This window comes from Ziziphus jujuba, chromosome 3 (genome assembly GCF_031755915.1).
Source record: "Ziziphus jujuba cultivar Dongzao chromosome 3, ASM3175591v1".
NCBI classification, from domain to species: Eukaryota; Viridiplantae; Streptophyta; class Magnoliopsida; order Rosales; family Rhamnaceae; genus Ziziphus; species Ziziphus jujuba.
The window spans coordinates 24,784,683-24,801,546 of NC_083381.1; the positions used below are offsets into that span (position 1 = coordinate 24,784,683).

Consider the following 16,864-nt stretch of genomic DNA (forward strand, 5'->3'; position numbering starts at 1 on the left):
ATCATATTTTTCTAAAAAAAGAAAAAAGAAAATAAAACTTAGACTTCTATGTAATTGTCACAGTTGGGAATTTAAAAAAAAAAAAAAAAAGAAATTTGGCTTAATTAATTCTTAGTTATATTGCAAGGCTTCAAGAGGAAGCATTCCTAGAGACTGTATTTTGAGTCAAATCGCAATATTGGGTAAGACAAGTCATCGCTTTTTCTTTTCTTTTTTTCTGTTTTTTTTGGTTGTTTTCCTTAGTTGTTGGTTTCCTTATCTTAACATTTTATATTTTCTTGGTGCACATTTCTTAGAATTTTTTTTTTCTTTTTGCAAATAAAAATAAAATTGTTAGATTTACTTTTGAAAAGGGGAACATATTAAGAGACAAAGAAAAAAAAAAAAGAATAAAAAAGATGGCGGTTTAAATTCCACCATATTTATTAAAGGTAGAAATGACGTGGAGAGAGAATATGACGATGTAAGTGACGATGTTCACTACCCTACAACTTAAAACACTTCTCTATCATATTTGTCCGTGTTGTAATTAATTGTATATATTTGGTTTTATTTTTTTGTATGAAATATATATATATATATATATATATAAAACAATTAGTAATTGACTGTAATTATTAAATATTTTTAACTTCTTAAAACTCAAAACAAAAATGAATACTTTTGTCAATAGCCAAAATTAAACTGCCATGTAGATAAGTGTGGCTCCCTTTAGTGCTGATCACCTTGATGAAAGCTAGTATTTTTCTCCTATATAAATATTTATTTTTTGATCAGGAGTATTTTTTTCGTAATTTACACATCGCAGTTTAATATTCTGAAATTAAAAATATTGTAAATTAATATTTTTTTACACAATATTTTTCTTATTAAATCAATATAATAGTTTATTGGATTGTTTAAATGGATTTGAACCGAATTTTTTAAAATTAAATTTAAAAGATTAATTTGATAGGTATTTAGTAGCAAATCATCAGATTGACCTCCTAATATATACCACATGAATTAACTTAGTTATCTCTTAATCTTCTGCAACCATTGAAAAGGATACAGGTAGACTATCAAGCAAAGAATCAATGGAAAATCAATCAACAGGAAAGGAAAGAAGCATTCAAGGAATTCAATTAACAAAAAAACGAAAGAAGCAATAAAGAAGAATTCAAATAAGAAAAGAATTCTTCCGGAAGGCATTTATTAACTTTCTTCTTTGAATATCTTTTATTCTCAGTGTAAGTATAACCCATGTTTACATAAATCAAAAAGACTGTTTTTTAATTTCTTGAACCACGTGTAGAAATGATTGTACACGAGCAATCACATGCAAATTGGATGAGATGGCAATATACTTTTTCCCTATCTTTTCTCTTAAACACGGAATTTAATTTGTTAATTTCATATTAATTATTTATTTCTTGCAGACATTATGTACATTTTTTAAAAACCATAGCATGTATGTCTGGATTTTTTTTTTTTCGAAAAAATAAAAAATAAAAAAGAAGAAGAAAAAGAAGAAGAAGAAGAGAAAGGGAAAACAACTACAGGAACTTTCGAATGGACGGACATTTTGTATTTACTTTAGTAATGAGGAACCAATGTTCGGGTACGTGGAATAGTTATTTAGAATGAAAACAAAACATGCATGAAACACGAATGGCCGGTGGATATGTCCAAACAACATATGTCATTGCTCATGAATCATTTGTCATTTGTTTTTCTTGTTTTGTTCCATCCACACCTGATATAGTCAATTAATCGGAAATAGATGACAAGGTGAAAATTGAAATCACTGGTAGTGGTCCATATATACCTCTCCCTTATCTTCTTCTTTATCTTATCTTTTTTTTTTCTTTTTTTTTTTTATGTTTTTAATATTCAAGGTGAAATACTCAAATTTATATTTTCAGCTTTGAAAATAATGGATTTTATTATTGAGTTGTTTTTTAAAGGATATATACGACTATACCGAGCTTTTAGTGATAGAAACTTCCCTTCGCTAAGCAAATGGGTTAATTAGAATCATATTTTGTCACTAAACAAAAATTATCTATGAGCTATTACTAATTCAAAAACAAAGATGATATATGAAACTTTGTGTTATTATTACTATATAAGTAAAGCTTAGTAATATATGAATTCAATTACTAGTTAATATCCCACGATTAAAATACAGGATTTGAATGGAGAACTTATATTTTATAATACCATATTGAATTTATATTTATTTTAAAAACTTTGTATAGAAATTAACTAATATAAATTTATATATATACACATATATATAAGTTACCATTTTACTAGTTTGTCAACTATGAAACGCATGGCATATTATCTACATTGTGGATATAATCTAATGACAAATTTACTGTTTTATATATAAAAAGTTTTTAATTTGAATTTCCTTCAAAATTAATAAACAAATAAGTATAAGTTTAGTTAAGACATAATTATCTTATAATAGTTATTTTGTGAAAAAATTACAAAGATCAAAATTTGTAGCTAATGTATTTTTAATGGACAAGAATACAACTATTATCGAATTGGTTAAAAATCTATACATAGAAAAAATTACTTTTGTCGCTTGCCTTGTAATTGTCCAATAAGAATAAGTCGAACACGTGATAAATATGGACATAATCTGGGGACCGAGTAAGCAATGTTACTGTAATGAAATAACGATGTATGAACAATTCACTTCAATGTGAAAGAAGCAGACAATGAAACTAACAATCCATGGAGTCTCATTTTCACATCATCTGCACTCAGTCTCATACATATCTTAACCTTGTTTTTCATTATTGTTATTGTTATTATTATTATTATTTCTATTGCTGGGTTGTGGGAATGATTTTTTTTTTTTTTTGAATATTTTGATACATGTAACATCATTGGTTATTATATATATATATATATATATATAACATATCATTATTATAAATTGTGTACTTCCTTTTTTGCATACGTAATAGCTAAGATTTTTTAATTATAAGCTGGATGTGTAAATGATGTTCTTCTATAAGAATATTGATCAATTACCTTAATGGTATTATGAATGGTAATGTTTTATGTTTTCTTGAGGAGTGCGCCAGTCCATGAAACCAATGATTCCTTTGATAAAACAATATATATATATATATATATATAGTTTTGTTAAATCAAATATTATTTTTTAATAAAAATATATTTTAGAATAAATGTATGAAAAAATAAATTAGATATATTTATCAATATATAATATTTTTTTGAAATATCAATAAATAATATTTTAGTATAAATTTTTTGGATGTTGCCCAAAACCTTTGCATATACAGTGAGTACATCTCTACATGATGACTGAAGCATATACATATACATGTTATATATATATATATATATATGAACTAAATATGTGTATATGCTATGCAATCTATTAACAGAGAATTTATTATTATAACTATGTCATCTCATGTCATTTTCAATTATCTCATGCAACATAATGTAATAATCAAATGATTTATATCCATATGAAATATTAAAATAAAATACACAAACTCTGTAAAATAATTATTAATTACTCAATTATAAATAGTTTGTGATACCATATTATTCAAATATTTTAGTTGCATAAAAAATGATTTTGTAGGAAGTTCAGTAAGTGTATGCATTAACCACTTCAAAATTACTATAAAAATATGTATTATTTTAAAATAATATTATTTCTTTTTTATAAAGACAATTTAATGATAATATCTATGTTATTTTATATACGAGATTTCAAATATAAATAATTTTAATATAAATAAATATATAGCTTCTAAAGAATATGTATATACTACAACAATTTCTAATTTAAAAATAAAGAATATAATGTCCCAGATCTTATAAATGTGAATGAAGGACCTACCAAATTACTAATCTCACTTGATAATAAAAAAATATGTATAAATAATAATAATAATAATAGTATGACACTATGGGAAGCCTATGGATACGCTTGTTTCAACCCTGCAACATCAATCACTTTCAGACTTAAATGTGGAAAACTCTTTACTGAGCTATTACATGTGATCATTTTCACTATAATTTTGCAGTTTGGGCGCGTTTGGATTTACTCTATTAACGTTGGAGGTCTAATTAATGATATTGATGTCGGAAGCAAAAGGCAAACCAATGACATCGATGTGAGTGGTTCATAAAAGATTTCTTAATATTTTTAACCAATTTCGACAATTTCCTTCTGTTACGACTACATAAATGTAGATATTAGAGATTTTCTATCTTAGTCGACTTTATTTGACAGATTTAATAATTGAGTAAATTTTATTTGACAGTATCATGTAATGATTTATCATTTCCATATAATTGTTATTATCATTATTGTTTTTGTTTTTGCCAAGAATTTCCATGTGTTATTTTATATGCTAGAAATGAGAAAAAATAATTAACATTTGATATGTAATTAATTATTATTTTTTATGGGGAGTCATGTTATTAGGTTTAGCAACTTCAGCTACCTCAAAATTTTTTGGGAAGCCCTTTTTTAATTAAAAAAAAAAAAGGAATAGAAAAAAGATTTTGACCATATTAGAAGTGCACAATTATATGTATATTGAAACAGAGCGAGAGATAGTTTCACAACAGTAATGGTCCTATTCTTTTTGTTTTTTGTTTTTTTAATTTCTTTTTTGTTTTTTGAAAAAAAAAATCATCTCCCATATACAAATACATGGTGGCATAAAACAATGTTATGTATCAACGGACACATCTACAAGCTCCACCATCCAAAATAACACAAATTCACATAGCCAAATTCACATCTGGACCACAAGGTATTCGTTTTTGTCAGATTTGTTATTGTCTCAAGTGTCGAAAACACAGACTAATTAATGTCCCGAGAAATTCTTTTATTTTATAGTACACATGCTTATCGCTTGTTGAACAATGAGGGTCACAATTTAATTAAAGATTCATATTCCTCCCATTTTCCACCTGATCTTGATGGGGTGCTATTTGTGGACTTTTCCATTTTTATTTTAATTTATTTTGGTCTTATCTATGAAAACAAAACCTGTCAAGTAATATATATAAATTATATAATTTTAAAAAAAATTAAATTTAAACAAATCAGGATAATAATAATTTTATTAAAAATTCGGATGCATGCCTGTCCATATCAGTCTATTCATATATCATGAATATTATACCTCTTAACACATTTGAATAGGTTTGCATCCGAAATTTAATAAAGTTTGGATGCTGTGATATGAAAATGATTATTCAAAATATTTTAGAGCCAAATTTATCTCAATAGTTTTGGGGTTTTTTGACGGGAATTGAGGAAGACAAATAAGCAGGGGATTCTTCCCTAAAAAAATTGGCTGCATTGTGCTATTAAGTTTACCAATTTATCTTAATTTTCATTATTTTTGTATGAATTCCTATTTATTGTCAAAAATTTTGCGATGTTATTTTTGTTTTTATTTTTTATTTACTGCTTAATTTTATTATATAATAAAATGCAAACCAAAAAAAAAAAAACACATAAAGAAGTAGTTCAATAATAATAATAATAATAATAATAATAATAAAGATATCAAATAAATAAGCGCCGATTAATTTTATGTTTAGCTATATTTATTTTTGAACTGAAAAAAAAACATATTTTTATTCTTTTAAATGTTTACTTATTTATAATTAAGTTGCATTAATATGTTAACCAATAAAATTTTGTTACAATTATAATATTAGTAGATTTATTTTGTATCACCTAATATCACTTCATTATTGTAAATTATAAAATAATTAGAACCATAAATAACTACTCTTATTCATTATTGGAAAAATATTACAAAACCAACACTACAGGCATATCTTTATATTACCAAGGCAATGAAGATACCATTTATTTGTGAGACAATAGTACACACTTTTTTTCTTTTTTTTCTTTTTCACTTGAAATACATAACTAAGAATTTAATCAAATGCTATTTATTTTACCATACCGATGTGCCCATATCAGGGTGATCGTGCTCATATATATAACAGCAAATCGTTTATTTTATTTGAGATAATCAATAAATTACTTATAATTGACCGAGCATATCAATTTTAATTTCAATGTACTTGTTTATTATAGCAATAATAGCTTTTCTAAATTTTCAAAATATCAAATTATAGCCTCTCATTTCTTATCCACCTCCAACCCTATCTACGCCTCCCTTTTGCTTTAGTGGACATATCCCGTATGAATATCCTATGCAATTTAAGAGCATATCTTAAAGGAGAGAATCTATTATTGCAGCCCTATAACATCCTACGTCATTTTCAATTATCACATGCAATGTAATAATTGAATAATTTATATGGTGCAATATTAAAATAAAGTATGTAAAAACTAATACTAAATTAGTTTTGTAATTAGTGCATATTGATCTATTTAAAATTACATCAGTGTACAAGTTCTTCCACCCTGTACATCAATTTACAAGTTCTATTGCCCATTTATTAGACACCAAAAAAAAAAAAACAAATGTGCTGCCCATTACTCAAATTAAAAACATCCTGTTTCTCAGGTATTTTCCAATTAATATTCAGCTCTTCACCAATGAACATGAAGCAGTGTGTGTATATATATATATATATATATATACAAGTGCTCAAGTGATGATATCCATAATTTTTATCGAGGATAAATGGCTCAATCATTTAGAATTTTTAGATTTACAGAGGACATTGAATTCAACAAATGAAAGTGCTCATAAGCACCAATTTTCCCTCTTACAAAATGAGTAAATTTTTCTACCTAACATGTAACTGGATCATATTCAAATCGTCAGGATGTGAAACAGGTTATTCTGCAACCATTGTTGATCTGTCTACCACCAATTTCATATTGAGGACTTACTATATATATATATATATAGTGGATTCGTATGATTCTTGCTTTGGTTTTGATGCAAGCAATGGTTCTAGTGAGCTCCCTAAACACTGAGAATTACAACACAAAAGTATAAAGACAAACTGCTTTGTAGAAGGACCACTTTGTGAGGAAGAATTGATGTGTTACCATGTGAAGAAGATAAATAACAACCTTAAAGTAAAAACTAAAGAAAGAGAATAATTGAATAAGAAGAAAGAGATAACTCAGAGATAAAGAAAGCTAAATGCAGCTATTACGAATCAGTAAAAACCTTCTTTTGTTTTTTTTTTTTTTTTGGTGTGTGTGTGTTGCTTTTAGACAATCACTTTGAAACATTTAGTAATTAATATTGTATTCTGGATCAAAATGGGGGGTCTTTATGTTCTGTTTTTCATTAAAAAAGACCCAGCTGCTAGCCATGTTAAACATATCCTTCGGCAAATTTATGCTGCTGCTAGGTGAATGAATCCTTGTTTTATTCATCTAAAATTTGAAGTAATAATTGCTTTTCAATAGAACAAAAGATAACTTGGGCCACCAATTTTTTATACAAGCTAATTTAGCCCTGGAAAATGGCAAATCATAAGGAAGAGCAGAAGTAGTAGTAAATAAGAAAAGCATATTATATAACATATAATAGGACGCTTATTCATTCTTTAGTTGCTGGAAAAATGGTACACACAGAACAATCACTAGTAGAGAGGCATCAAACTTCCATCATAATGGAAAGATGTCATTTATTTACTAATTTTATTTAGGACAGCACATAGGCTGACTCTTCCAATACATATTTGGTTTGGAGGCTTCAGATTTCCATAGAAACATGTAAATCATGCCCTTTATTTAGTACACACCAATACTATAGCATAATAATTAAGCAAGAAAATCCATAAATTAGAAACAGACTCTGATAGATATTGGATACTAATTGAAAAGAGAGAGAGCCAAGTTTCGTTAGTGATATGCAATTGGACCATCAATGTGGCAGCACTTGTAACTGATGAAGGACTCCATGGTTCTTGGACACTCAGGGCATTGCATTCTCTCTGGTACTTTTCCAATCACACTCGGGATGTCAAGGCGACAGCAATGGCGAACGGATTGGATAAGCTTTTCATGGTACTCTCTGAAAGCGATTTCGAACCCCTTCACGCGAATAACCGCCTTCCATTTCTCAAACTCCTCCACAATCCTCAGCATTGTGAATCCATGACCAGCAGTCACAACATGAGGACCTTTTGTAAGCAGAGCCCAACCGCTTTCGTTCTTGTAGGAAAGCAGCTTCTGGATTTCTTGTGTAACAGGGTCAACCTGCTTATGAGCTTTGGTGAAGAACAAGCTCTCTATGCCATCCCAGAACCGACCAAGAATTCCATGGTCTTCTCCTCCTTTGGGACTCTTTCCAACACAGAACAGCTCGATGCCAGTCTTTGCTTCCTTGAAGATGGGATCGTTTGCAAAGGCAGTTGCTTTGGTTGCAAAATTTTTCACCCACTCGTTGTCTTGACCACCATAGAAGAAAATGTAATTTTCACCATTCGGATGTGCTCTGATCATCTGTTTTATTTATTTTTTTTTTTTCATCATGAAAATTTAATCAAACTCCGAAGACTTATTACAAAAAGTAAAAAACAGGGCACTTCGTTTCCACAATTTGGACATGAAATTGAAAAAAAAACAAAAATGAAAACAATTACTTACTTTATCTGAAATGGTAGTGTCAATTTTGACCACTACAGTTTGAAACCAAGTCCTTTCTTTGGATATGGCTTCCTCAGCAGCCTTATTGAAAGGAAAGGCCTTAGTTCCCCAGAGCTTGACAAGGTGGAGGGCATTGGTGTTTTCGATCCTTCCTTGATGGTTCATCACAACCAGCGAAGGCTTTCCCTTGAAATTCCACTCTTCCTTGATGAACTTGATGCCTACTGTGGCTGATAGGGATTGGACTGTGAACCATGGCATTTTAGACCTCAGGATCTCAAATTTCTTTTGAAGTTCAGGGGTCCAGCTCTCGACCACAGGGATCCAAACAATCTTGTAATTATCATCTTTCTTTGTTCCTTCATAAACTGGTTTGAGATCTGAAATATCTTCCTCTGTGATTTCGAGAGTCGAGATGAACAAAAATATGTTCTTCTTCCTCAGCACTTCAATGCTAACCTGTTTGAACATCAATTACACATAAATCAAATTAGCAATGACATTGAAAGAATTAATATTCAAATTGAGTGGAAGAAAATGTTGTGTTTGAGAACCAATTGTACCTGTTTGTTAGTTGAACCATCAATAAGGGGCTGCGGCTTAGCCCTGGTAAATGTCAGGGCCTTGAAGATTTCCATCACTTCAGTTGGGGTCTGAAAAAATTTCTTGAGCCTCAAGTAAGTCTCTCTTTCCTCTGTAACAACATAATCCTTCTTTAAGCATTAATTAATTATATGGAAGGATATATAATATATATATATATATATATATGTAATTAAGGTAATTAGGCTGCAGATTATTACCTACTTGTCTTCTGCAAACAACAAGCTGGATCTTAAGTTTGTTGAGTATGTAGTGAATCTTCTGTGAATAGGGTGCCAACTCATATGGCTGGTCTCTACAAAATTCATAATGTAAATTAGTTCCGTGAGAGCATATGGCATAATTGGAATTATAGCCAATCATATATTTAATATATTGGCATAAACATGGACATGAACATGAAAATTACTTACTCATCACTAGTGAGAAGAGTGAGTTTAGTTGAGCAAGCAACCACCGCTACAATTGACCAGTAGACGTCAACTGGGATATGGTCTAGTGCTACAGACAGCCCAGGTATCTCTTTTGGATCATAAATCGAGAGCTTGTCGAACTGGTCGATGATTTCCATAACCTGAAGTGTGGCCTTGATGAGATTGTTTAGTTCAAGAATTGCTTGCCTGCGTTTCTGAAGCACGACAGGCTTAGTCAGGACAGGCACTCTCTTCAGGATTCCCAAAGACTTGGCAAGCTGGTCCGAGTGTTGATTCTGAGCAAGGAACCAGAAATCGCCATATTCCAAGGCAAAAGCAGCCAGAGTGAGCACCGCTTTGGCTTCCCATTGATAGGTTGATAGCTTTTTAAGTATTGACAGAGCTGTTTTGTGTGCAACATCCTCACTAGGAGTCTTGCATGACAGCTGAAAGGTTCACAATTTGTTTTGTTACTTATGTCAATAAAATGTATATTCAATTAGTTGTATGCAAATATATGTCGGAATCACACTCATTGCTAATTTTTTCTGCTCTTTGGTTGATTCCTATACAGTAACATCGGCCTAAATCCCTTGTTATTTTACTGTTGGAAGAAGGTTAACTAAAGAAAAGGGGTACAGCCACAATGTTTTTTGTCATTAAAAGTATATGTTAATGGCTATTTTGCGGCCCATATATAATCCTATTGTTAAAAATTTTTAGTTACTAGTGGGTGTGGCCGAAAGCATTTCTAGTCTTAACAAGTTCTGCACTTAAAAATAATTACTATGGCTAAAAACAATTTATTTTTGTTTTAGCCACAATAATTTATTGTGCCAAAAAACCGATGGCCAACTGTCTTTTTTATTTATTTATTTCTTTTATAGTGGTTGTAGAGCTACTTTAAAAAAGGGAAAAAAAAAAAAAAAAAAGGGGGAGGGAGGAAGAAAATTAAAGAATTAATGACAGAATAAAATTTGGTATTAAAGGAAATTAAGGACCTCGCAGCCAATCTGCTTAAGGGTGCACAAGGGAACACTGAAGTCGGGTTTAGGGGTCTTCTCGTTGAAGGTCTCCACATGTACTTGGCTGCCCTGTTCGTATCAGTCACATAATTACTTATTAACTTACACATAAAATTTCTAATATTCATAAAAATAAAGAAAAAAAATTCAAAATTAATAAACATTATATACAAACTGCACATGTATGAACATATTTTGTGCATGTAACTTTTACAATGCATACATTATTTTTTTCTTATTATATATATAAAAATATATATATATAGTCAAGTTTATATCAAATCAATTTGATAATTTTAATATCTGATCTTTATTTATAAGCTACTAAATCGTTTCAATGATTAATATAAATGACCTCATATAAATTTAATAATATGCTAAAAAATGTATTTAGGGAAAGTAAATGCCATAATGATCCAATGAATAATAAATAAATTGTTAAATTTCAGTCCTAGAAACAATTTAAAAGCTTATAAAAGAAAACTTGATTATGAAACCATAAATGAAATTGATATGAGCCTAATTGTATGTACATGTATAGAATCTAGTAATGATTTTGAAAAAGATTAAAGAGTTCATACCTGCACAATTTTGTCAACAATTTGGGTTGCAGGTTTGAGGATGTTTTCGACGATGATGAAAAGAGAATCATCATCGAAGGTCTCTTCACCGTGAGCATGGGTGTCATAAATATGATCCATGATCTTCTCATCAGTCATGGTGAAGAGCCCTATAATCTCCTCCTCAATGTGATGCACAACTGATGCCACCTTGGTGGCCGCATTGCTTGTTATATGCATCATTTTAGCCTCTCACAGAATTCAAAAGCGCTTACACAAAATGTTAGCTAGATACCTATTTGGCTTTTGTGCTATTGCTGTGGCTTGAAGCATATGTCTCTCGCTCTATTTATAGCCGTTCTCGCCGTTGCGTTTGAGGGCTTCTGGTAGGGCCCTCCTCTTGGAAAAAAGAAAAAAAAAAGGAAAAAAAAAAAAAAAGTGAATTGCCTGAATTCAGCGCCCCCCCCCCCCCCCCCCCCCCCCCCCCAAGCCTGTTATACTCTTTTGCCTAGCCAGTTTTTCAATATTGTAACAATATTGGCCCACAGGAGCATCAATTGGCAAATGCCACTGCGCCACTGCTTCCGCACACGATGATCTGCCAATCTCCCCAACCATTAGCTATGGTTTTTTAAATTTATCAAAATTTTAAAACATAACAATTAGTATGGATATTAATTGTCTTTACTTTTACCATCGTGTGATTTCATGATTTATTTTTATTCTATCACTTATCTTTTTATATAATTAATAACTAAATTTTATAAATAATAATTTATTTTTAATATATAAATCATAAATTTATCAATTAATGATAGCCAATATGATGAATAAAGAATATATTATTATATCAGTTTGTATAATAAATCATCTACAATTCTCCCTTGAAATAATTATTTTTTATTTTTTAGTACTGATATTTGCTGGTGGAGAGATTCAAACTTTATAATTTCTTTCCAAACAAGTTAATTAAAAAACTTTGTTTTTCTTAAATCGACATCATTGTAAACAATGAATTATTACTGGCTTCCTTGTATGGTCAAATTAATAATGTATAAGTTTTAAATAATTTTTTTATTTTGTTTTTTTTTCTATTTTTTATTTTACATTCCATAAATAATTTAATTTATTTTGATAAGAATTGAAATAGTTCCCTCCAATCCAGTTTAGTCCCATTTAATAAACGAGTTCATCATCATTTTAAATTTTCCTAGCACACATTTTCTTGGAAATTGAAAAATAAAAATGAAATTGTTAGATTTCTTTAAAAAGGGTAACAAATTAAAAGATAAAGTGAAAATAAATTATCTTAGAGTTTGTAGGATGGTACATATACTGTGTGATAGGACTAATTTATTTTAAAAGCTTATGAGGTGCTTCATTATATATATATATATATACTCAAAGAATTACATATACTAAAATCCCCGATCAAATGATTGAGTTATATATAATTAAATGTTTACTGTCCTTAATATCAAAAACGTGCACGCATTTTTAATGTTGGTCCTGATTATCGGCGGGGTAGGCTGCTACCCAACGCTCCACTTTGACGAGGGCCTCATAAGTTATTAAAACTCTAAATAATTTCTGTTAGAAAATATAAAATTGTTGTGTTGTTCTTTTTCAATTAAATGAATTTAAACATTTTTTTGTAAAAGTTATTATTTTTATTTTAAAAAATTCAGAGAAGTTTTTACAAAAATTTTAGCCCAAGGCTCTGAAATATGGGGACCATCTCCGCATAGTTTATAACAAAATTATATATATATAATTAAAAGTTCTTTTCACAATTCTAAAACAATTCTATATAATATATTTTTTTACTTATTGCCATTTAAATATATAAAAAATATAAAATAATTTTATATAATATTTTTAATGCCTAATGTATTTACAATTCATATAGTCTTAACTAAGACTAAATCAAAAAATAAGTTTTTTTTTTTTTTTTTGTCTACAAATCACTTACAAATTGAACACCATTTTATAAAAATTCTTTACAATACTTTTGAACAAATTGATAGTCATGAAAATTTCTTAATTTTTTTTTTGTTTTTTACCTGTTAAACACTTTTATGTAATGAAAAAATATATTCGTTGGAGTATTCAGTCTAAAAATTATAAATTTTGCTAAAAAGATTTAGTCATATACTTTTAAATATGTTTGAAATGTTCAATAACATACTTCTGAATATAGTTAAAATATTCAATCACATATCTAAATGTATTTGAAATGTTGAGTTGTATACTTTTAAACGCATTAGGAATATTGAGCTGCATACTTTAGTTTGATTATTATTTTTATTAATTTTGATTATTATTTTTATGTAATAGAATATGAACAGCATTATACTTGTTATTTTGATTATTATTTTTATTATCTTATATATAACAACGTCATTATCGTTTATTATGAAAATTTAAAATTAATATTTCCAGCAAAAAAAAATCAAAATTAATGTTTATTTGGAAATGTATATACATCTATTTATAATATATATATATATATATATATGTATAATTAAATATATATTTGCCTCGTTAATATTTTACTGGGGAATGCTGAACATCATATGTTATCTAATAAATGTCCAATTACATATCATTCATAAAATATTTCATTCTCGATAATATGTAATCAAATGTTAATTGAGTAATATAAGTTGTCAGACATCACCTAGAAGAATAAAATTGTACACACTCTTGCTACAATGGGAGTTGAAATGCATATAATAATGGGGGATAGTGTCCAATTACATACAATTTAAAAATAAAATATATATAAATACTTTATAAATTATATATAATTGGATGCTCTTTTTACTATGATATGTGTGTACAGATCCATCATAATAAGGCTGTATACATATATGTGTGTATATATATATATATATATAATTTTTTATTTTTTATTTTTTGTTCGAGAAAAGATGTAAAACTTCACTTGATAGACATGAAATCCGTATAACATAGAAAAAATTAATAGTCCTAGTTTGGTGTTAACATGCATTTTCATTTTATCAATGTGTACAAAACATAAATTGATTTCCTATTTTTCTCCAACTACCAAGAAAACGTGTATCACCATTACCCACCAAAAAAAAAAAAAAAAAAAACGTGTGTCACGTGGCGTACTACATGATGAAGACTGATAAAAACTCCACAAAAATAAATGGTTTTTTTTTTTTTTTTTGGGTTAGTTGACTCTTTTTTGGGTTAGTTGACTCAAAAAATCTTCTCTAGGTAATTGCTTCCTGCATACAATCAAAATGCGTAGGTAACACATATATATATATATATATATATGCTTTCGTTGATTTATCCTGAACGAATTTTTATTTATCTGAAAAGAGTTTGGAATTCAAAAGGATATATTATAGTGCTTTCTCATCCAATCCAATTCAAACAAAAACTATGATATATATGTGTGTATATATATATATATCCAGAAGAACTAGCTAATTAAGTAAAATTTTTGTTCGTTAGCTGGTATTCATTATCTTTCGTTAAATAATGAACTTTGCAACGTTATATGCTTATTCATTAATTTTTTGTTTTTACATTTATTAAATTAAATGATGGGGGATCGCTTGACAATGTTTCTCACTAAAAGTAAGACTCCACATAAAGATTTTTTCTTTTTTTTTTTTTAAAAAAAAATTGCTTATTACATTAAAATAAAAGAATATACACACCACAATAAAAAAGAATTTTATTTGATTCCTTTCCCATATATACTTTTTTAAAATGTCTCTATTGTTTCTCTTTAATTTCTCTCTCTATTTTTCCTTTCTATTTTCTCTCTTTATTTTTCTCTAATTTCTACTTTCTCTACCATAAAAAACTTCCATGTGTGATCTGTAATTCTCCTTCATATAAAAACTTGGACCATATGCAGTATGAAAGCAGTATCGAATTAGTGGTATTTAGTTTTGTCAGAGTCTAATTAAATAAAAACGAAAGAAAGAAATTAAAGAAGAAGTTTCCAAGTCTAATACAGTCTCATGTGACATCATTAATTTCCAACCAACTCCTGAATTTAAGAAATTGAGTTATTTGCCCCAGGTGGGCACTTGGGATGGCAATAAAGCCATTCGGTCCTACCTGGTTGGAAATTGGCTGTGATCTTAAAAAACTTACCAATTAAAAAAAAAAAATGTTATTTCACCGATATCTCCAAAATATATACCCTGTTTTGCAAATTGCTCCATCAATTACGAAATTAGCATTAATGCCTCTCGTACATTCCAAATAGTGCTCTATGAGGACATTTTTGTTTTAATTTTTTGTTTTAAAGATTACAACCGTGGAAAAAAGTTGAAAAATGTGTAATATTGACATTTTAATAAATTGATTTTAGTTTTTAACTTCCTCCAACATTATTAACTGAAAAACAATAGAGAAAATTTTTATAATTGTTCTTTTCTTGGAATAATTTTACAGAACATATTTAGAAATTTCAAGAATTCGCTGCTGATAATATAAGAGTACAGGGATAATTTACAACAAAGAACATAAGTTTAGCGGGCATTAGAGCAAAAACTCTTTAAAAAAGTACATCCAAGTTGCCTATTTTATGATTTAATATTATATCCAGTATATATATATATATATATAAACCAAATAGGGCCTTGTACAAAATTGAAGTGAACCTAATTACGACGGAGACAGTTAATTTTAGAAGAAAATTACACAGTTTGTCATTTGAAAAATCTATTCGAGACTAAATTAATTTTAGTTGTAAATCAGTTAAAAGGCTAATTTTAATTGTTATCAGAAAAAATATAAGACCCTGTGTCCCGTAAAAATCTAAATTTCTATGGTATTGACGTCATCGGACTAACATCGTGCTACTGATGTCAATGGAACTTGAATATTTCTACACCTTTTTTTTTTTTTTTTTCTTTCTGACACGAATTTCTACACTTAATAGTCAAATGTTATAAAATATATATATATATATATATATGTATATAATTATTTAGTATTTTATATGACTTGAATCATAACTTATATTATGATATAAAATATATATTTGTCGGAAACAGGCTTTTTTTTTTTTTTTTTAAATCAGGATTATAATACATATCTTTAATGGAGAGGGGAAATGACAATTTGAACCAACGACTTCAATTGTGGAAGTATGTGGGCACACTAATGAGTCAACCTCATTTGTCTATGCAAAAAGAGACCAATAGGAACTAATTCTGTCCCAACAAAATTGTCAAAATTGTCAGGTTGGCTGTTCACCATTTATGAGGATCATTTACATTTTTTTTTTTTTTGGTAATTTTGCAATTGAATATTTACAATTATAATTTAGCAACTTACCATTTTTTAGCACATTATATAAATGTTAATTGTATTTTGATATTTTTCAACATTTTGAATTTTACTATTCAAGTTTTTAATTTTTTGATTTAACAATTTAAATTCTTTTTCTTTAATTTATTGTAATTTAGATTTTGTTTAACTTTTGATTACAAAATTTAATATTATTTTATATGATTAGTATTAAGTTATATCAAATCTTAAACTAAAAGAACTAAAGTATAAAATATTAAATCTATTTTTTAGTACCTTTTAGTTTTTAAAAAAAAAAAAAAGGTACACATCACTTAAGTGATATTAAACTGTATCAAATTGCAAAGTAGAAGATGTTAA

General features: G+C 28.2%; 1 protein-coding gene across 1 annotated transcript; it reads right to left on the minus strand.

The window, feature by feature from the left end:
• Positions 1-7,615: 7,615 nt before the first annotated feature.
• On the minus strand, positions 7,616-11,512 carry LOC132799136 (protein SIEVE ELEMENT OCCLUSION B-like). Its single transcript, XM_048478331.2, has 7 exons — positions 11,219-11,512; positions 10,614-10,706; positions 9,613-10,058; positions 9,400-9,494; positions 9,160-9,290; positions 8,597-9,055; positions 7,616-8,452 (listed from the first exon to the last, which is right to left on the minus strand). Exons 1-7 carry the CDS (start codon positions 11,438-11,440, stop codon positions 7,850-7,852), a joined length of 2,049 nt encoding a protein of 682 aa, XP_048334288.2. The 5' UTR covers positions 11,441-11,512; the 3' UTR covers positions 7,616-7,849.
• Positions 11,513-16,864: the final 5,352 nt, after the last annotated feature.